Consider the following 23702-nt stretch of genomic DNA (forward strand, 5'->3'; position numbering starts at 1 on the left):
ATAATTTCTTGCCATTGGGGTTATATTTTATGATATATACAGGCGTATCAGTAATATTCCTTCAACTCTTCAAGGTATGAAGTGGTCTTCCAATGTGAGAAGTTTGTTAGAGCTCTGGGTTTCTAGTTCGAATTGGTCTTGCGGTAGACTTGAGACACAAGTGTTTTAGCAGCAGACGTAGACTAATGAATGTAGTTTGAATTGCTATTGCAGAAACTTAAAAGGTGTTCTTGTTCTAGATATATTATAGCTAATGAAAATTGCTGAAATTTCAGTTTTGTAAGCATGACTAGGGAAATTGAGTTGGAGTCATTCTTGCCGGAGACATTGCCAAAGAATGTAGGCTGAGAGGTTTATGAAGTAGACTTGTCTAGGGAATGATGTTTGACCTTTAATGTCATGGAAGTGGTAGAGGAATTTCAGCGTGAAGTGTTCCTTAGCACACAGAAAAGAAATGTGGTTTGTAATGTTTTAATAATACTCACAGACGAAGATAATAGACGTTGTACTGGACGTTGAAATATTCTGTCGAGTAGACACAGACATTTTCCTCTTCTGCTCTTACTTCCTCGTAAACTTACGGCTTAAATATACAAAAATAGGTTGACGAAGGGCTTCTGTGATATGCACAGATCAATATCGATTTATTTTTCTATTCCAGTATCATATATTAACTTTCAGTTTGAAAGAAGAGAAAATATGTATGAAGTTGGAATGCCATAACATTTGCGATACCTCGATATTCCAACAATGAGACACGTAGGTTGAAGTACCATAATCTTAGACCTATTCGTGCCGTGTCGCCTGTTCTTCAGAAAAAATACTATTAATTTACTGCTGTTCAAAACAGTAGCCTGAACCCCCTCCCCCCTAAAAAAGAGAGAATTTGTAGACCTAAGCCAACTGGAACCCCTTAATCCCACAGCATAAAACGCAGCCCTGCGCCTTAGTGACCCACTTCCTGTCGTCGATCTGCACGCCAAGCGAGACCTTAGGCTAGGCCGATAAGGTAACCCCCTCTGGAAGCGACCGACCGAACGTCCTCCTTCCTCTCCGTGTCGTCTAATGGAATCATCGGCGATATGTGCATCTAGAGCAGGGAGAAGTGATCGTTCAGCACAGGCGGAGGCCACACAAGTGACCCCTAATCATCTTGTCAAGACCACTGCCTTGGCATTTTACTGTACCTTCCAGTTAGGGTGTTCCAGAGGGGATTTGTTTCTTTAGGGCTGGCCTTCGTGCCGTTTGTAGGGTAGTGGTATGGTTAGTGTGTATCTCTCTCTCTCTCTCTCTCTCTCTCTCTCTCTCTCTCTCTCTCTCTCTCTCTCTCTCTCTCTCTCATATAATTATGGCCAAACTTTATATAAACATTGCAATTGCTTTATAATTATGGTCAAACAGTTTTGATATAAACCTTATTTACATAGTTTTTGATAGTTGAACATATGTATACATATATACATATATATATATATATATATACATATATATGATATATACATATACATACATATATGCATAGATACACATTGCATTTTATGTAGCAGGATTTTACGAGACTGTCAGGCTGGAAAGTTGTAATAGTGAAGTCCATTTTATAGGATTATGATTCAGTTGTGGTAAGTGATTTGAATACAGAGGTGGATGTTTGCTAGATTATGTTTGTACGTATTATGTAGAAGATAAGGTGGTGGGCATAATGGAATATATCTGATCATTATTCGGGCACGGCAAATGTCAAGTGGTCTGAGAAAGTTCAGTCTCAGAATATTAGGTCACGGGAGGTTCAGTCATAGAGATTTTGGCCTGAAAAGTTATGGAAATTTATCTTTTCATCCGCATAACTGTACACAGTTGTTTGTTCCTGATGCTTTCAATGCTGCTTGAAAACCTTCGTGACAGCCATTTGATCGAGCCAATTCCTGAAGCACTGGTTACGAATACTGTTTTCCAAATATGTCATCCTCACATATAATTCATTAAAAATGTCAGAGCGCAAAACACTTATTTGTATATTTTCATATAAACTCTCTAATAAAAACGAAGTAAATAGTCTTAACTATTGCAGCCGTTACGTTACGACCAAAGCAATGACAAAGTGCTCGTCCCAAACCAGTCGTCACTGGACCAGTTTTTTCACAAATGTCTTTTCATATGCTGCTGTGGACTTGTCTTGCAATGAAATGAAACCACAAAGAAATGATCTCCGTATATCTTAGAATGAATAGTAAACAGTTAGTACCATTTGAAATGATTGTGGCATTTCAAATCCGGTGAGATGTAGAGGCAGTAAGCATGATGAGCCAGTGACTTGTTCCGCCCATTTTGTTGATAAATACCGGGACACTATTTGCAGTTGGGGTCATTCACACCCTACCTTTTCAGGAATACCAGTTACCTTTTCTGAAATGAGAGCCCTAGTACTAAATTCTGCAATCTGCGTCATGATCTTTTTTTTTATTGATTAGACAACAGTATTACAATAATGCTTACATTTCTATAATATGCACTATTTACAAAGTACTTACAAAGTCATCTGTAAAGAAGGTGTTCATTTTACAGCATCATGAGAAGACGTATTTGGAAAATTTAAGTTTACATCTAATAATATTTATTCTACAATTTACATTTATCATCTCTACTTGCCCAAACCACGTTAACATATTCAATAACTAGCAAGGACATTGTGTTGTTTTGTTTTTTAGTTCTGAGATGAAAGTCTAACATTAAGGTTTTAATTGGTTGGTCACATTTAACATCAACAATTTTTTCCAAAAGATCCTTAAACCAACTCCACACTGGCTTGATGAATGAACAGAAATACATCACGTGCAAATGGTTCCCTATCTCTCCACATTTATCACATAAGTCGTCTGGTTTGATATTCAACAACTTGAGTCTGTTTTGTAGCGAAAGTTTCATATAAGAAACGGTACATGAGTCCTTTTTTTGTAAGAATCAATAAATTTAAGGTTCAGATTTGACCAAACATGACACCAGTTAAACAAGGGATACTTCTCAACAACAGGTTTATGGGGAGTTTTCAGGACTCTGCACACATGCTTAGCTTTAACTTCAGAGAATCCGCTTAAATTACAACTTTTCATGACTGTTTCAGTTATTTGCTGATAATACGGCGTTAACGTATTTCAACGCATTCAACAAACAACACGCCACCTATCTTATTTTTACAGTAATACAAAGTCAGGGGTATCCGTACACTTCTAATGTTACTATATTCATAAAAGTGCTTGAGAGTATAGCAGCCGCTTTGTAGTATACAATGATTACACCAATACCACCTTCTGTTTCATCTAGTGGTTTATGATATAACCTTTTGGTTACCGGTATATTCTGTATATGCACACGAGCTCGACATATGTAAAGTTTCTCACAGTACCGAAATTTTATCTTACCAGCACTAAGCATATGGAAATCGTAAACCATTCAGTTATTTAAACCGACTGACCTTGTTTTAAAGACATTCATGATTTCCTCGCATAAAACCGCGTTTGCGCAATTGGAGAACTCCCGCGGGGGGGGGGGGGATAGCGCCGTCATTGCACCTCACTTTAGGCATTAATTAAAGGTCTTTGCAGGCTGCAACCTCTTTCGCTCCTTTTGCTGTACCTCCGTTCTTATTCTTTTTTCAGTCTGACTTTCAACCCTCTATAAAAATTGTTTCATAGTGCAACTGCGATGTTTTCCTCCTGTTACACTTTTCAGACCTTTTTACTCTGTCTCCCTTTCAGCGCTGAATGACCTCATAGGTCCAAGCACTTGGCCATCGGCCTAAATTCTGTATTCTGTTCGGTTCAACTGGAGATCAGAACTAGCGATTTAAAACGAAAGTGCAAACAGAGGTCCTTCAATTCATATATATTTCTTGCCTTCGCAAAGCAACAGATCCAGTAAGTCGCAACCGCCGTTAAGAAACATGCAAAACTGAGCATTATTTACAAGAGACATAACGATTGGGAGGCGAGACATGTTCAAGGCGCCAAAACTGGATCCGTTAAAGGGCAATGTGGGGACAGCAAGTGATGCCGAACGACTGGGTAGAAAGTCTGAAGTTAAATGTGTTAAAAGAGAAGGCACAGATGCTATGGAGTGTTGGTATAGGTGAAACAAACTAACACGGCGTTAGTTGAAGGTCTCAGAAGGAATACTCGATGAGAACTCAGTAGGTTGTGAAGACTGGCGAACAGCTTTACGGTTTCAGTATAGGAAGAGCTACAATTGAGACTCTATTATGAGATAGTTACAGGAAAAGAGGCTTGAAAGTAATTCAGAGTTCTATGTATCTTGATAGAATACCAAGGGAGGTAGTGTTGGTATTAACCCGGTATGAGTATCCACCTTTGCCAAAGTTCAGGATAAACTCATGCTAAGTAAAGTAGACGGCCGCACGAAGATATCGTTTATTAATATAATTTGTCGACCACACAATATAGGGATGGGTGTATATAATATTTTGATCGCCGAGGGGCTAGTGCTAAACACGGCGTCCCAAGGAGCTTCCGCCATGTTTAGTACTAGCACGTCGGAGTAGGTAACAAAGGTGTATACATCGGGGTTAATACCGGTAGTGTTTTGGTGTTTAAGAAAGAGGAAAGTGGCAGAAAAGTTGGTTAGGTTGGTTGAAATGATGTACAAAAGAACAAGAACAGTTGTAGTAACAGCCTGAGGCAAAATAGAACGTTTGGCTCTGGGTATACTGAGTGATTACAGCCCAGACTGAAGATTTGACAAGAAGGATATTAGTGCAGCCTGAATCTCTTGAATTGTGTGATATGAGGGTACACACTGGTAAAAGTGAGGTTATGGTGTCCAACAAGAAGGGAGAAGGCCGGTAGCTTATACAAGGAGAGGTCTAAGTTTAAAACGGGTATAGAATTTCAAGCACTGAAGATCTAGTTCTGTAAGCTAAGGGGTTGTTGCGAAGCTGAGTTCAATAAAAGCAGCTTGGAGGGAACTGGAAGGAAGAGTGAATGATAAAAGAATATCAAATAAACTAAAAGTAAAGAGCTATGATACTGCAGTCAGACCTGTGATGATGAATGGTTCAGAAATAAGATGGAAAAAGGAACAGAATTTAGAGCAAACAGGAATGAGGCTGCTACGTTGGAATATGGCGGTCTTGCCGTGTGAGAGGCTAGAAAAAAAAAAAAAATTAGAAGTGCACGAGTGATAAAGATTACACTGATATAATAAGAGTCGAGATTGAGATGATCTGGGCATGTGGTTAAGAATGAGAGAGCAGGAAGGGGTAGGAGGGCTTGGTTAGGACTTGGGACCTGTTAGGGGTAGAACGGCGTCGAGAGGTAGGCAGACGATTAGATAGTGTAGTAAAGTGGAGGAGAATCTGGACTAGAAGGGTTTAACAGAGAAAGATTGACCGAGATAGTATGAGAAGATGCATCAAAGCAACCTACAACTAAATGATAGCGGTGGTGATGAAGAAGATAAGGAAAATAAGTTTATACATCGTCTTTATGTCATTACATGCACTTACTAACTTTTCACTGGTAATTATCAAGTACAGGAATATCAAAATTATCTTATGAAAAGCAACGAAAACATTTATTTCAGAATACTGGATCTATAATAAGCAGCACAATTAAATGGCCAGAGAAACGCATGCGTGGGAATATAATATAAAAATCAGTACTCCATCATTGAAAACTATTACTCCATGGACCACCATTCACTTTATTGAGCGCAACTGGCTACCGAAGATGTAAGCTAGCGCCGTGTTATTCAATTACTGAAATTGGTTGTTCATCGTTGTTTTAAAAAATGTTTTGTTCATATTAGACACATTTGGACATTATGGGAAATTTAGCTACGATTTTGTTAATGTCTAAAACTATTTTAGATACGATATATCTAGAATTAGGGCAAGGATAAAATTTAAAAGCGTCCAATAGTGTCCTTGCATGACCGGTGCTCAACCGTCGTTCTTTTAAGCTTCATGAATGAAGTTAATAGCGTGTGCTATTGCGTTCGTGAACCCTTTTTGTTACAGTGATAAAACAATTTAATGTTTTGCAAAACACTCGTTTGAAAGTGGCCAACCAACCCGACAGTGACATCGGTCAGTGAACTTAATGTAAAACCATTCAATAGCTATTGAAATAGTCAATGGAAAGCATACACCGTAAATTTGAATAAACAAAACGTTCACAAAGAGCGTGGAACTAGATTCAAACACTATGGAGTGCAGCAAGCAAAAAATACGAAGATTTAAATAAAATTACTGCAATTGCTCCCACGAAAAGTCTGTGAGCCTTATAAAGGCTTATTGTGATCTTAAACAGTATTGGAAGATTAGATTAGATTAACCTGATAAGCAAAAAGAAGTTGCCTTCAGAAGACATAACAAAGAGTTTTGAAAATTAAAATGATGTTGAGTTTAGTGTATTTTTAATTTGCATTCGACGAAAAGTTAGAAACCCATTTGAAGACTGGCCATTTTTAAAGGATTATATTATCCAGAATGATCAATTAACTACCGTTTTTCGAAATGTCATTAAAATTAGCCTTTAGAATGCAGGCACTTTGCCATTCTGGTGGATAAATCTTCCGAAGTAAAGTGTTTTCCTAAACTTGAAGCCGTTGTACGTTACGCTGGTAATAATGGGGATATTTGTGAGAGATTTCTCGGATTTGTTGATGGTACGTAAGGTGGAACTCCTGAAGTTATATCCTGGTTGTTTATAAAGCATTTAGATGAGCCAGGCTGTTCGAAAAAGTTGATTGCTCAATCGTATGATGGTTATGCTATCATGGCAAGCGAATTTAATGGCGCGATTGCGCACAAGTTAAAATGGAAAATAATGCTAGGATATGTTCATACGTTGTTTAAACCATATGTTGCTTTTTGCACTGTCAAGTTGTTTCAGATATTCCTAAATGCAAAAACTTTTATTTTTTTATTTTTGTGCTCTTGCCAATTTGTCTTAGTTTTTAGTAGTACTACAAAACGAACTTAATTGCCTGATAATGTTGGAAATAACTCATCCTAAATGGTTGACACTTCAAGGAAAATATGGAACGTTTGAAAAACAGGTTTGATTTTATATGAAAATCCAAAATGTTTAATGATAGAGCAAAGAGTGGAGAAAGGTGTTTTTCTTCATCTGTGAACAATGAATCAGTTTTTCTATTAGAATGATGTTGTACATTTAATCAACAGACCTTATTTGTTCAACGTATTTCCAGCCAGAAACACGAATATAAATTTTTCAGCAGCTGTTGAAACAGTCTAAAATAAGACATTAGAGACGAAAAGTCTGACAGTATTTCGAAGGCAACTACAGAAAATTGAGGTTTAACTTATTTCAAGGGAAAATAGGGATATTTTCAGCAAAAACTGTAGGCATTGCTTAAGGTTCTTTGCAGTCTTCCTTCGGCCCCCAGCTGCAACCCCTTTCGTTTCTTTTACTGTACCTCCATTCATATTCTTTCTTTCATCTTACTTTCTAACCTCTTGTTATAACTTTTTACTTTCAATTTTCTTTTCAGCGCTAAACGACCTCATAGGTCCCAGTGCTTGGCCTTCAACCTAAATTGTACATTCTATTCTATTGTATTTCAGATAAGAACTGCTTATTTTATATGTAATTCTAAAATTGGCAACAGTATGCTGTTATGTTATAAAATATGGCGTTGTTTCATTCTTATGTTCCACTGTCATTTCATCAAATACATTATATGTCCAATTTTTTTTTTATTATGATTAATGTAAGTCTTTAGCATGATACCTTGGTGCTTATACATACCAAACCTAGCTTTTTATTTAATGTTCATTACATGCCCAGGTAAAAATACCATGAGCTACCACTAATATATATATATATATATATATATATATATATATATATATATATGTGTGTGTGTGTGTGTATGATGTATGCTTAAAAAATCACAGTAGTTGCACATGACTTAAGTATATAAGCGAATACCACTAGTGCCTGTGATTTTCCTGTGGTATTTGCTTATATATATGTACACAGTATATATATATATATATATATATATATATATATATATATATATATATATGTGTGTGTGTATTTATGTATATATACATACATGTGTATATATATGAATAATGCATGCAGATTTTTTACTTTTCTGAAGGTATATACAACACAGTTATCTTCATATGTCACAGTTGTAGTGAAATTTAGAGCTCCATGTCAGCCTTAGTAAATTTGTAATTAATTCCCCTTGGAGTTTCATTTACCTCGCAGGATTTGAGAGTCATAGATGCTTCATTATTTGTTGATTAGACTTACCATTTCAATGCTGTTATTGTCCTTCTAAATACTATAAACTTTGCAATATTGACATATTTTTTAAAAAAGTTTTAGGAGTTACAAACTGAAAATTATTTTTATTTTATATGTGTTTACTTCCCCAACTAAATAAAAAAGTATAATTTTCCAAAACTAAGATAATCCTGGCTACTTTGCTAGTAGCTAAGAACTAGATGTAAGGCCACAGTGAGGAGACTTACTTAAACCTTTGACTTTTAAGGTCAGATCTTGACTTTTAAGGTCAGATCTTATCATTATGCTTCTTCCCTTCATATGAATTGGTGTCATAACAATGCAGTTTGAAGAAAAATATTTATTTTATTCAGTATTGAAAGATGGTGATTCCTTACTCACGATACAGTCTTTAAGGTGGAGGGAAGGCCAGTATGTGAATCATTTTTGTGTTTTATTGTTTCATACCGATATTTACAAAGTACTGTAGTAGTTTTTCCGCAAGTGTAGCCAGTGACTGAAAATAAACACACCACTCTTGTGGTTCCATCCATGTGTTGTTACCTTTCTTGTTAGTGAATGGACAAGGGATTACAAACTGTTAAGTCTGTTATGAAAAGTATAGACTGGTTTCAGGAATTTAGCAGGGTATGCAGCTGAAATAGTTACCTGTATCCTTGATAAATGTTTTTGGGTTTTTGTGTGAAATTTATCTCTGAATTATAGACACCACCCTACTTATGAGCATTAAACATACAAAAATTCAGAGCTACAAACAAAAGGGATCACAAATTTGTGTTCAGATTGCTTCCCTTTACCACCTGTAAGTGGGCCTATTCTGTGCATACAATACTGTATTGTGTTTTAGGATGGAAAACATACAGGACTGTATTGACTTTACAGTACTGTATATCATACAGTACTGTACTGTACTTAGATAGGTGTGAAGAGAACAGTAACCAACTTAGAAACAATTCAGCATCCAAACAGCCGTCCAGAACATAACCCGTCTGTAAGTAGGATGGCGTCTGTATTCTCAGTTAACGTGATGAATCTAAATCTCTGCCCTTTCCTTCCAGACGTTTTCGACAGTGGCCATCGTGAGGTATCAGTGAGGTCCTAGCCTCGACCACCGACCCACAAATGCCAAAATGTTGTCCATGTGTGGGCTGTTGTGCCGCATGTTGCGGGGATGGCGGCACAGCGAGGCTGTCATGCTCATGGCCAAGGCCCTTTCGCAACCGCAGTCGACACTCCTTGTGCAGAACATGGTCGACTCGTCTTCAGGTTCGTAAATGTTTGATGCTTGTTCATCTTGCACGGATTAGATGTGGTGTTTTTATTTTGGAACGTTTCTTTTTCAGGAAAATGTTACTGGTTTGAATTGTTGAGGAGATGTAATTCTTCTCTCAGCATTTCACAGGTTGCATTCTTAAGGGGGTGTTGGAGATGAACCCTGTTCATCTGGAACAAGCCCACAGGGGCCATTGACTTGAAATTCCAGCTTCCAAAGAATGTGGTGTTCATAAGGAAGAAGAGAAGGTAAAGGGAAATGCAGAAGAGATCTCACCCATTAAAAAGAAACAATAAATTAATAAATAGATAAAAATGTATTAAAATGCAAGGAGAATAGCATTAAGATGGTAATGTATTGCATCTTTGCTTGAACTTTTGAAGCTCCAATTTTATGGCATCCACGGGAGACTGTTCCACATCAGAAATAATGTTCTGTGGACCCAGCTTCATTATTGCATAAGTTCCTTCCCATTCACAATTCATAAGTATTGTAATTATTGGGACTGTAAATGTGTGATGGCATAAAGTATAATGTTGCCTTTTAGTGAGACTAAATAATTAAACCTTGGTATTGTGTCAACTTTATTTTTTTAATGTACCTGGACAGATATGTTAAAAGAAGTCTGTATATATATTAAGTGACTCTATTTATTGCTTCACCTAGGATAATTATTTTCATTATGTTTCACATTCATTATCCCTTTTTATTTTAGTTTTTATCCTTATTCTCCTTCTCCAAACTCCCGTACATAGTTTTCTGTCTTTCGGATAGATGACCTTAAGATCTCTATCGCTAATGTTATTGATTACCCGACATTTCATGGATTATATATAAGTCAAGGGAATGGGACACTCAGTGGAGATGGCGCCTAGGTGACACGTCTCCTGCGGTCAAGGTCATATGGCACAGTTATGGGGTGAATTTTAAGAGGACCCCCACCCCCCTTGTTTAGAGACTGTACAATGCACTCTCTCTCTCTCTCTCTCTCTCTCTCTCTCTCTCTCTCTCTCTCTCTCTCTCTCTCTCTCTCTCTCTGGTGATATACAGTAGTCACATTATTTTGTTAGTTGGATTTGATATTTTTGTATTCCATTTATGAAGATATTAAATTACATGAAATACCCTTGAAATCAGAATATATGAGGCTCTATTTTGGCCAGTGGAGTTCAGAATTAGGCAGGATGATATATTGTGCTTACATTAGAAGCCTAGAAGCCTGTAATTGCCACATACCCGCCAATAAAATGTCCCCAGTATCTTCCAGTAGCCTGTAATTACCACATACCTACTGAAAAAGTCCCCAGTATCTTCCAGAAACCTGTAATTACCACATACCCACTGAAAAAGTCCCCAGTATCTCCCACAAGCTTGTAATTACCATTCACCCACTGATAAAAAGTCCCCAGTATCTTCCAGAAGCCTGTAATTACCACATACCCACTGATAAAAAGGTCCCCAGTATCGTCCAAAAAGCCTGTAATTACCACATACCCACTGAAAAATTCCTCAGTATCTCCCACAAGCTTGTAATTACCACATACCCTTTGATAAAAGCTCCCCAGTATCTCCAGTAGTCTGTAATTACCACATACCCACAGATAAAAAGTCCCTAGTATCTTCCAGAAGCCTGTAATTACCACATACCCACTGGTAAAAGGTTCCCAGTATCTTCCAGTAGTCTGTAATCAACCATATACTCACTGGAAAAAAGCCCCCAGTATCTTCCAGAAGCCTGTAATTACCACATACCCACTGGTAAAAGGTCCCCAGTATCTTCCAGAAGCCTGTAATTACCACATACCCACTGATAAAAAGTCCCCAGTGTCTTCCTGAAACCTGTAATTACCACATACTCACTGATAAAAAGGACCCCAGTATCTTCTGAAAGCCTGCAATTACCACATACCCACTGATAAAAGGTCCCCAGTATCCCCAGCATCTTCCAAAAGCCTGTAATTACCACATACCCACTGATAAAAGGTCCCCAGTATCCCCAGCATCTTCCAAAAGCCTGTAATTACCACATACCCACTGATAAAAGGTCCCCAGTATCCCCAGCATCTTCCAAAAACCTGTAATTACCACATACCCACTGATAAAAGGTCCCAGTATCCCCCTTCCAAAAGCCTGTATCTACCCACTGATAAAAGGTCCTGTATCCCCAGTATCTTCCAAAGCCTGTAATTACATACCCACTGATAAAAGGTCCCCAGTATCCCCAGCATCTTCCAAAAGCCTGTAATTACCACACCCACTGATAAAAGGTCCCACCCCAGCATCTTCCAAAAGCCTGTAATAAAACCCACTGGTCCCCAGTATCCCCAGCATCTTCCAAAAGCCTGTAATTACCACAAACCCACTGATAAAAAGGTCTCCACTATCTTCTGAAAGGCTTTTATTATCACATACACCAATAAAAGGTCCCCAGTATCTTCCAAAAGCCTGTAATTACCACATACCCACCAATAAAAGGTCCCCAGTATCTTCCAAAAGACTGTAATTACCACATTCACTGATAAAAGGTCCCCAGTATGTTCCAAAAGCATGTAATTACCACCTACCCACCAATAAAAGGTCCCCAGTATCATCCAAAAGCCTGTAATTACCACATACCCACCAATAAAAGGTCCCCAGCATCATCCAAAAGCCTGTAATTACCACATACCCACCAATAAAAGGTCCCCAGGATCATCCAAAAGCCTGTAATTACCACATACCCACTGATAAAAGGTTCCCAGTATCTTCCAACACTTTCCTCTTCAAGCAGCAGAAAGTCTTACTAAGACCATACTATATAAAACTCATAAAAAACACACGGAGGATTGAACATGTTGTAACTTAACACCCAAAGAATCAGTGAAAAGAATGATGAGATCGAAGTTAAAAAATCTGAAACTGTTTACAAGTGATATAAGCCCTGGGGTTCACTCATTGTTAGACTTTTTAGTATATGTAAACAGTTTTGTATGTCATTCATAAGTAGCTGATTTTCTTTTAGGGTATATCTTAATGTTTGTTGTACTCACTTCTTATATGTACTGTATGTTGTTAGCCATCTATCATGGCTGAATAGACATGAACAATTTATCACTGAAAGTAATTTCCTGAGGCACATGTATTAAATCTACAGTATTTGGCCATTTTCTGGTTGATATTTATTCTTCATTAATGTATACAGTTTTAATGTTGCAGTGGGTAAATGAAGATAATACATTACACACTGAACTATATTAGAAGAGTGATAGAAGCATTTAAACTATATTATTATTATTATTATTATTATTATTATTATTATTATTATTATTATTATTATTATTATTATTATTATTATTATTATTATTATTATTATTATTATTATTATTATTATTATTATTATTATTCAGAAGATGAACCCTATTCATATGGAACAAGCCCACAGGGGCCATTAACATGAGATTCCAGCTTCCAAAGAATATGGTGTTCAGTAGGAAGAAGTAAGAGGAGGCAAAGGGGAGATACGAAAAGAAGAGATCTCACTTATTAAGACAAAAATGAATAAATTAAGAAATAGATAAAAATATATTCAAATGCAAGGAGAATAGTATTAATGCAGTGCTGTAATGCATTGCATCTTTACTTGGGCTTTGGAAAGTTCAAGTTGCAAGACATCTTCAGGGAGATTGGTCATAGTCCAGCAGTGTGGGGAGTAACCTCTGGAACTGAGAAGTTCTGCAGTGAGGCACATTACCTCAATGTAATGCTAACAAACTGAGTGAAATTTGAAAATGTGAACTGCAAAAATGTCTTTTGATAAGTTTGGTGATCCCTGGCCCATGAACTGTTTCATATGTTGTGGACTGTTCATTTGAAGAAAAATCAAATTTTTTACTGATGTTGTGAATTTATTCTTGGTCTAAATGCTTAAAAATTCTCTGAGAATGTATCTTTAAGAAAGTACTGTTGGGTCCTGTAGAATAGCCATTTTCAGGAATGAGAAAAATGTATACATTGTGCAGAATGAACAAATGTACTGAAGTCAAGCAAGTCAAGTTGAGATTCATTGATTGTAATGTATTTATTGTTTATATTGAGGGTTTACATTGTTGTGTATTTTCTTGAATTTATTGGACTGTAATGCATATTTTAGTATCTTAATTCCACCATTTAGTGAAAGATGCTTTGCATAATTGGAGTTGGAAGACTGCAGTTTTCAAGTGCCATAAAGTGTGAATCAAATTTACCATGTTCATTTTATCATTCACAGGAACAGTGACAGTGAATGAGCCGAACAGTACATCCGCCTTTTGTCAGAATAGCAGTGACGGCACTGTTGGTCAGATGATATGGCGTGATAATAACAAACAAGCTGTTATAGTCATCCCTAGGGTAAGGGCTGTTTGAGCTTTAGATTTTTTTGGAAACTTATGCAAGGTGATGTGACCTCCTCTGGGTTGAGTTCCTAACTGTTTGATATAAGTTGAAATTGATGGATATCTGTGAACTGTGAACTGAAATGGAGATAGCATTCACTAGTCAGTGTTATATGCTTGTTGCACTATGCGCAGTATACAAAACTACATTGTACAGGATCTTCTGGTATACAGCACAGTACTCTGAATGTACTCTTCTACAATTGCAGATATGAATACTATGTTTATGTGATTTATTTCCTCATTATTATTAATCCTATATTTGCAATTTTTGCTCCCAAATAATTTTATGTTATATCTCTGGTATACAGTGTATATGCAAAGCCATTTGTAATGAAGACCTTCAACTGTTTGGTTCTCACAGAGGCTGCGAGTCAGCAAAATGTATAATCACTGCTGCAGTTTTCGTTGTAGGCATGTAGGCCATATATAGACATACATATTACGTAATATATTCAACTTCTCTGTAGTTATTGATAAACACTTAGCCATTTCAACTCTGTATATGTACTGTATAATGTCATGTAAAATAAGATTACTTTCTGTGCTTTATTCCTCAATTCCTCAGTTTTTTCTTATCTTACCTTTTGATTGACATTTTTATTTTAATTTTTTTTTGCATAAAATGTTTTGGTAAGTTTTAAAGATTTTATGTAAGGTTTATTAGTCCTCGTTTTATCTCATAATTTTTGTATCATAATTTTACCTTTTTATTTAATTCTTTGACAGTAAACCTAATGAAGTGTCTTTTTGAAAATGCAGGGTAGTTTTACATTCATGTCTTTTTTAAAGTTTCAGTTCTTATGTGCATATGATAGTTGAGGTAATAAAATGCTATGAGCATATTTAAAAACTGTTTACTGCACATGTTGGGACAAGTGCATCTGTCACTGACTACCCAAAAGAAGAAAGATAGTCAGTATCTAAGAAGTTATGAGGCTTCAAGGGAATAAGACATTGGAATTTTTGTATGACCATATTTAGATCTTATAAGGAGACAGGGAAAGGGCTTAAGTTTATTTAAAATAAATGAGCCCCATAGGGGGGTTAGTGCCATCAGTGCACCTCAAGCTGTGCATTGTAGGCATTACTTAGCTGCAACCCCTTTCATTCCTTTTACTATACCTCTGTTCATATTCTTTCTTCCATCTTACCTTCCACCCTCTCCTAACAAATATTCCATAGTGCAACCGCAAGGTTTTCCTCCTGTTTCGCCTTTAAAACCTCCTTTGCTCTCAATTTTCCTTTCAGCACTGAATGACCTCATAAGATAAGTCCCAGCTCTTGGCCTTTGGCCCAAATCTTACATTCCTATCCTATCCATAACAAGTGAGGTGGTTGGGAATGTAAAATTTATAAAGTTTATCCTAATTTTTTCTTTGGAGTGGAAAGGTACACTGTGTTTATTCTGTATAAAGGTAAATATCTTTACCCATACTTTTGCATCACCATATTTAGATAGGAATAGTCCTAATTGTTAAGGTGCTGAGTCATGTTGAGTTGAATTTTAAAGTACAGTATTTAAAACCTCTTGATAACATCAGCTTTAAGGAAGACATCATGAAGATTCTTGTGTATGTATGGTGTGTATAAGTCATCATTAAATCAAATATTTTTTTCATTTGTCATGGTTGGATTTTTACAGTACTGTATACTGTAAACTCTGTTTTTGTTTATTCCAGCAACAAGTAGATCTGAAACGATGGACACTCTTTCTTGCCTCGTCCTCCACCCAGGCTAGCCCACACAGTAAGACAGTTGAAAGTAATGAGCATAACGCAGGGAGCTCCGATGTCTCAGGAACCGTTACGATCCTTCTTGAAGCCTCTTACCGAGATCACGAAACTGACATGGCTTCCGATCACCATGTCATGGTAAGATGGTTTAGATTGTAAAGTTTGAGTTAATGACACTTGTCTTTGCTTGTTTTAGTTAATATCTTGTTTTGAAACTTAAAAGAAAATATTTAAAATCCAGTTCGAGTACCTGGTCATTGATTACAAGCTAATTGTTTTTGTCATTGTCGGTAGATTTGATATTTTTACTCTTTTATCTCATTGCTCTTTTACTTACCTACGGCATTTCTACACGATTTTGAAAAATTTCTCGTATGACATGTAGCATAGTCAACTCTTGGATTTTAGAAGTAAGGTCTTGCTAAATGAGACCAGTTTGAATGTGTCCATAGCACCAGTTTTTCTTGAAAACTCATGAACACTTTACAGTTCTTTGAGGGGACCAGCTACTTTCTTCTCAGGTTGCATTCTAGATATGTATTTTCAAGTCTTCATTCGTGATGTTTGTGCAGGTGGAACATCTGTCGCAGCCGTACGCCTGGAAGGCCCGAGGCACTTTTGGTGTGATTGTTATGGCCACTCCCCCTCAACTCTTAGCTATGATTCAAGCCTTCTTCAATAATGCCCTTTTGATAGATGATGATTTTGTCATCACAAAGATACTGAGTAAGTACAGCTGTAATCAGTAAATGTCTTGTAAAAATTGTTACAACAGTATAAACCTCTTTTAACATACACTTGCTTAAAAGGGTGTTTAGGGGGTCTGAGGCATTTTTCTAGTGATAAGTGTGTGTTTTGTCTAAAAAATCATGTTTATAATGATCTTTATGAAATAATTTTAATTTAAACTTACATTTTGTTATCTATAAAAATAAGGAACTTGGCATATTTTTATGCACAATGATGAAAACAATAATGATATTACTTGGATCTGTTTTGCAACAAAATAGGTCTCAATTAGGTCAGTAACAAAGGGGTATTTTTGTGTATAAAACAATCCCAAAATCTCAGCTTTCAAAGTCTTCTAAAGGTTGTGTTTGTGTCTCACTTATGTTTATTTGTTGTGTTTTTAAATTTTGAGTTGCAAACCAGTGGTCAGATTCACTATTTAGTACAGTATATAAGGTAAAGAAAACCAGTAATATTTATGAAACATTGGTTTTTTTGGTTATTTGCTATATAAATTTTTTATTAAATCAGCAAACCCTCATGATTAATCTATAGGCATCAATTTACTGCACACCCATTGCTTTGCTTTAATTTTTATTCATCATTATTGCCTCCACTACTGTGTGATGCAAAGGGCTCTTGTGAAATTCCATAACTTAAGTCTTTCCTGTGCTCTATCTTCAACAAAGTTCCACTAATCTCCAGGTTTCCTCCTTGTAGTTGTCATCCAAGTAAACCTGGGTTTTCTAACTTTAGTTCTGGCCACAGGAACACCATTTGACATGAGCACTTACTATTCCCCTGGGGTTGTGTGAAAGACAGTTGTTTAATATTACTAATTTAGATATTGTTCTGCAGTTGCAGAATTTCAGCACTTTATATTGGCATTATAGTTGTTCGGCTGAATTTCTCAAATTTAATTCAAGATTACTGTCGATGTAAAGTCTTGCCAGTGAATCCACAATGAGGGGTGTATACGTTGTCAGGATAAAGCCTAGATTTTATTTGAATAACTTAAATATGTTAGATAGGTTGGCACAAGTAGGAAGCTGCTAAACAAACTGGCATATGGCTGTATGAGAGGCAGGCATAGCGAATGGAATATGAGGCAGAAAACCACTTGCTTAGGTTCCAAATTGGTGGTGTCATAGTTTCTAAATGTTATTAACTATGAGGAGTGGTGTTATATTGCCCATTCCCCCCATAGGGGTAGTGCCGTCATTGCACCTCATGCGATGCTTGGTAGGCATTACTTAATGTTCTTTGTGGAGTCCCTTTGGGCCCAAGCTGCAGCCCCTTTCATTCCTTTTATCATATCCCCATTCATAGTCTCTTTCTTCCATCTTTCTTTCCACCCTCTCGTAACGATTGCTTCATTGTGCAACTGCGAGGTTTTCCTCCTGTTACGCCTTTCAAACTTTTTACTTTCAATTTTCATTTCAGTGCTGAATGACCTCATAGGTCCCAGTGGATGGCCTTTGGCCTAGTTCTATATTCGGTCCTATATTGTCCATCCAACAAAGAGAATTTCAGGGGGATTTCTTAAAGGTGCTCTTGGATAGATAAAGATATAAAGTTGAAAGAATATATTAGACTTGTGTTGGGTTTCCCATGTGTTGTGAGGTCAGTGTAATTGCTGAAATATTTGGAAAGCTGCTTTTGATATGGCCATAAAATTCTGGTAATTATTGGATTATTTACCTAAAAAAATTTTTTGGGACATTAATACTATAGAGGCAAAAAGGTGTTGAAACTTTTGAAACAAGTATCGTAAAGTTGCATCTTCTCTTTATCATATTAATATTTAAATTCCATTACAGTATTTCTTAGTTCATTTTACTTCCTGACATTTTGGTCCTAAATATTTAGAGACATTTTATTCATAAGGGATAAAAAACCACGCTGACTATTATTTTGGGGGATATAACTGTACAGAAACCCAGGAGATATTTCTTAGTAATATGCCTATTGTTTTTCTTCAGTACATGACCAGGGCTACAAAGAACCTTCAGACAAGACTTATAATAGTAACATTTCTTTTCAGCTGTTGATCTTGTTGGCGAGCCCTCGACGCTGGATGATCCTCTGAGCATCCCCGAAAGTGTCACACCCGGCCCCTTTGCGGAGCGAGGTCTCACCCAGCTGGAATATGCACGGAGTATTTCTCCGTCAGGCTTTCCTGGTATTTTTGGTTTCTAGATTTTCATCTATACTTTTGCTGTTGTATCTATAATTCATACCTTGTCTTATTGATGCAACTTGGACAGTGTACAGTATATAAGTACTGTACTGTATCACTTTTTTTAGGAAGTTGCTGTGGCAAAGCAAGTCATTTGTACTAACAATAAATAATGTGGTGTTAGTTTTGGTTAGGATGCAGATTTGATAATTGATGAGTTTTAATTAGTCTTGACAAAGACATGGAACTTTTTGCTGAAAAAATTAATGAGCTCTGTTTAATAATTTCTTTTAATGCAATTTTGTAATAATTTGTTCAGTTAATTTATTATTCAAAGGCTGCAAAAACTGTTATTGTAGAATAAGTACATTACAATCAAGGTGGAGATTTTGTTAGAAATTTTCTGACTGTGTAGATCTCGTTTTGAAGATGACAGAAAATTGGAATGGCCATTAAATAATGTATGCACTGTCCAAGTTGAATTTTTTTTTCTTTTCTTCTGTGTATAGTCCAATACTGTGCAGTACATTAAGCTCTCTATATTTTCATTTTATTTGCTTGAAAGTTATTCATATCATGCATTTATTTCACACTACTGTACTGTGGAATTTGCAAGCTAGAATATGCCAGATATATACTGTATGTGTTCATTCAGCTTGCTAGCAATATTGGTGTTATTAGTTTTTGTATCTAATAATTCACATGCAATTTTTCTTAATTTTTTCCCTTTTCACTGGGTGATGCTATGCTTCATTTGGTTTAAGTTATTGTTTTATTATTTTTTTCCAGGCATAGCGATTACTTTTAAATGCTTCTTTCAATGAGATGTAAAGACAATGTAGCAGTTTTGTTTTCCAGAATTTTGAGAATTATGATACAGTATAGTACATTATGTCACCGGTGTCTGTGGGGTTTGGCTCAACAGAGGAAAAATTAGAGGGATTGAATTATTTGATTTTTCCATACTGAACATTTATAGTAAATATTCAAGTATTCCTTTAAAGATTTCCAGGATTTTGAAAATGGTAATACTTGCAATGCTGTTTACAACTTTTATCCTTTTTATCTTTTATTTGACCACAGCTTTCTTATAAGGAACATAGCGTTACATTGTCTTTCTTTTCTGGGATTTTTTTATTTTGTCTGTTTGAGTTGGGTCACGTCATTTGGTTGCTTTTGCCGTGGTCTTGTTATGAGTTGGGACAGTCCACGAAGCCTGGAAATGTCACAAGAAAAAAGGGAGATGCTGGTTGATAAAAGAAGATTAAGTGGCAAACCATTTAATCTGGAAGTGTTGAAATAACTGCTTTGTAACGCAGTTGCGTGGTATTTTTCCTTTCTCAATATCCTTTTGTTCAATTTTTGATTTCCCCCTCCTTCCCTACACCTTGCTTTCACATGACTTGCAGCGTGGTGAAGAGACACACGTCCCAAACCTATTTGTTCATTGTTATTGTTGATCCTGCACTGCTGTCGTTACTCATTAGAATATGGTATTCTTTACATTCCTCGTTAGAATATTCTTTGCCGTGAAATGCATTTAAGAACCCATGCTGTCTTGTAACTGATAGGCAATATTTTCCCTTATTGCTGCATTCTGAGTGCCAACCTACATTAATTTTTATCCGGGCATGCCTCTCCTCAGATACATTTAGTATAATGCACTTGTGACATTACACTGGCTTTATTTGTTCCTTCTCAGCTTATGAACAAGACAGGAGTGAGAATAAAGTGTAGTGAAGCATCCAGACTTTATAGTAGAGTATTTGGATGAAGATTTTAAAAATAGATTTCCTTTTAGTCATTTTATTTAAATCCTAGTTTGCTGAATACTCACCTTTGAAACTTTCTGTTTTACTTGATTTTGCGTAAGATTGAGCTTAGTACAATATAGTATAGTATTATTGTATGTGTTAAGCTACATGAATTTAATTTTTGATTGATGTACGCTATCCATTAAGTTACTTGTTTTGTATGTAGGATATACAGTATGAAAGCTTTTATTTTTATTCCTTCATCCAGTTATGTATATATTTAGAATCCAAGCCTTTTTATTTTATTTTTTTACAAACTTTCCTGTGGATTGTTAATATTGAAAATTAATTTTGATTGATTTCCTTTATTTTATTTCTTGAAATACTTTGGATTTTGATACGAGAATCAATTTCCTATCTGAGAACTGGAAAAAAGTATATCTGATGCGGGACTCTCCGGTCACTCTCCCCCCATGCCTGTCTCACTGTAGATTCTCCAGAGCTCAGGAGATACAACTCTCTTACTGAAAATTGGTGCTGAGGGTCCGAGTGGCGGGTTTCTGTGTCTCGGTGTAAGTTTTTGTGTTATCTTTTCTTTTTTCTTTTTTAGTTTATTATTTTGCAAGTTCCTATGGATGCATGCCATTGTTACTGTTTTCTTTTTCTTTCAGTTTACTAGTAGTAGTTGTTTTGACTTGGCTGATGTTGCACGCCGTATGTAGGCTTTGCATGCAATTTGTTTTTTATTGCCCGATGTGTTTAGGTTGCATGCCATTCATGAGGACCTATTTCACGTTTCATCTGTTATCTTATTAACCGAGATATTTATGTAATGGTTTTTATACGCTATCCTTTATGATGTACGTTTAGAGTATACTCTATATACTAGTGTCTCTACTAACCGCAGTAACAAATCATAGGAATGTTGTAATGTAATGAATTAAGAATGGTACGGTATTGTGTAACTAATTCAGTAATTTAAAAATGTTATGTTATAATATGTTTGCTTGGAAATTAATTCAAGTGTGGATACTTGTACAAACTTCAAACACCTTACAGTACAGTACGTTTGTTAAAACTGCAAATCCCAGTCAAGACTGACCAACAAACTGAGTACCGAATCAGTCGCTGGTTAAAGTGGATGGGGCAGTGGCTAAAAGTTGAATGGACCTCTCCTGCATAGTAAAGCCCTATGTCTCGCCAAAATTTCTAGACTTGGTTTTGTCTTCCATGTAGGTGTATAGCAGAGGGTCTCCAGCTGAGTGTTCATTTTCTCTTATCTCTTCATACTATTCTCCTTGTCCCCAAGAAGTCATCAGTGACTTTCACTCCTTTGATCCCAAGGTCAAATCTTCCTTTGGCTTTTACTGTAATATTTATCACTTGCACATAGCTTTAGTGTTCTTGTGAGCTAGGGATGGAAAACAATTTTTTCAGGGGGATGGTAGATGGCAGTATAAGTGTACAATGCAGAGACATAAGCATTCATTGCTTGGTTCCTCCAGGTGTCTTGCTTGGATGGAGAGGATCATTGGGTGCTCATCGCAAGTTTGTGTGTTGTGTCTGTGCTATGGTTCAAGACCCAGTTATTCGGAGCAATACTGAGAGGTTCTTTGCAACATCCATTTGACCTCGGCTGCATTTTTATCTGGATTTTATCTTTTTGTCTGTTGTTCTCTTTCTGTCATGCTTTTGAACTTCTCAGCTTAATGTTTCAGTGTTCACTTCATGTGAGTCTAGAACTGTGACTCACTGGTTATGTAAAGCTACTTTTGTTGTATTATTTGATTTGATTATAATTTTTCCTTCGATTGGTTGCTACAGATTTGATAATTGGTCTTCCATTTAGGCATTATTATTATCCTCGAGATACAGTGTTACCATCAAGATATTTGTGCATTGGTTTTGTCGAGATGATTACTGCCAGATACAGTACATGTATATTTGCGCATGTTGGTGCAACTTGTTTACAGCCAAGCAACTAATTGTTCCAGCCTGTTTTTGTACAAATGGAGGTACAAAAACAAGTGAGTCTTGGTCACTTGACTGTGTGTTTGCGTGTGTACCTTGTTTTGTGCTTGTAATGTTAGGTTCCAAAATTATCAATTACTTATTGGTAAGTTTGGGTTTTTCTGGTGTTAGTGCTACCTTGTTTTGAGCCTATTGCCTTTTCAGATGCTCAGGAATGATTCAAACACAAGGTTTCTGTATGCACGTACTGTATTTTTGTATCTTGTATAGCATGAGGATTCCCTTGTATCTCTCAGTACATGTGAAGAAACTAGATATTGCTACGTTTAGTGTACTTGTTGGGGGCATGCAAAATATGTTAATGACCCTACCCCCAGGTCAAATAGGGTCATATTTTATTGCTGTACAGTACCTGTTTTAAGGACAGCATCAATCATCTTGTTTTCCTTAGAGTCTCTGGTAGCGGTGGCTCATCTTGGGTCAGCAAATTCCTTCTCCCTCGTCGACTCTTCTCACTGAACCTATTCTTAAACAAAGGCCTACTGGAATTAAACACTGATATACAAAACCAGACTATATTTGCAAATTTAATGAAAGTGATTCAACAAAAGCTACGATCATGAAATGGAGTGAATTCCACCCCCTATAAATGGAAATCATCTCTAGAGGAACTTCTGATTCACAAACATTCAGATTAATGATTCTAGACCAGCTAATGCTAGTGACTAACACCCTGGTCACCAGACAAAGTGAAAAGGTCATAATTATTCTAGACCACAATAAATGTCATATAGTATAACTTGCACAGGTCAAAAAAATAAGTCAAAGTCTCGTTCATCCCCATTGAGTACATTCTCGACCTCTTACTCAGCAAAACATCTGAAGAAGACAAGCAAAATCTTCTTTTAGTTTTACAAAATACAAAAAAAAATGCAAAAATGGGAATTCTTCCCACGTTACTCAAAAACAAAATACATATTACAAAAATGGAGAAAGCAATCTACAGTTTGGTAGACAGATATGCTCCTTACCTCTAAAACTCAGTGTACAAATCAGTTTAGTTATTGAGCACCACACCCACACAGGTCTCAAACTTCTTGAGACCTGGAGTAAAGTTCAAGGTTGGTTTTGGAATGAATCTCTGTACCCTGTTTCATCCCGTCACTTCTCGGGACCTGCCCCAAAAGACACGCACAAACCCACATCCTCACCGGAACCTGGATACTTCTGGCAGATGTACATAATGTGTTGTCACATGATCCCATGCTTCGGGAAAGTCTGACACCATCCTAACTTGATGAGGAAACGTGTCAGAAGTTCGCTAAGCATTCTTCTTCAAGAGTTTTTGGGA

The 23702-nt window shown here is 36.5% G+C and overlaps 1 protein-coding gene across 5 annotated transcripts in view; it reads left to right on the top strand.

The window, feature by feature from the left end:
- Positions 1-23702, top strand: part of Hcs (holocarboxylase synthetase-like protein) — a 75655-nt gene that overhangs the window by 11354 nt on the left and 40599 nt on the right. For 4 of the 5 annotated variants that reach the window (XM_067088553.1, XM_067088554.1, XM_067088555.1 and 1 more), the window contains exons 2-6: positions 9356-9563; positions 13817-13938; positions 15665-15856; positions 16291-16444; positions 18492-18629. In XM_067088553.1, the coding sequence (XP_066944654.1) occupies positions 9428-9563; positions 13817-13938; positions 15665-15856; positions 16291-16444; positions 18492-18629 (742 nt within the window). In that variant the 5' untranslated portion in view covers positions 9356-9427. Of the gene's footprint in view, positions 1-9355; positions 9564-13816; positions 13939-15664; positions 15857-16290; positions 16445-18491; positions 20953-23702 lie in introns of those variants that run through there. The other variant, XM_067088556.1, reaches the window with a different exon arrangement.

The sequence above is a fragment of the Macrobrachium rosenbergii genome, chromosome 45 (genome assembly GCF_040412425.1).
Source record: "Macrobrachium rosenbergii isolate ZJJX-2024 chromosome 45, ASM4041242v1, whole genome shotgun sequence".
In the NCBI taxonomy this organism is placed as follows: domain Eukaryota; kingdom Metazoa; phylum Arthropoda; class Malacostraca; order Decapoda; family Palaemonidae; genus Macrobrachium; species Macrobrachium rosenbergii.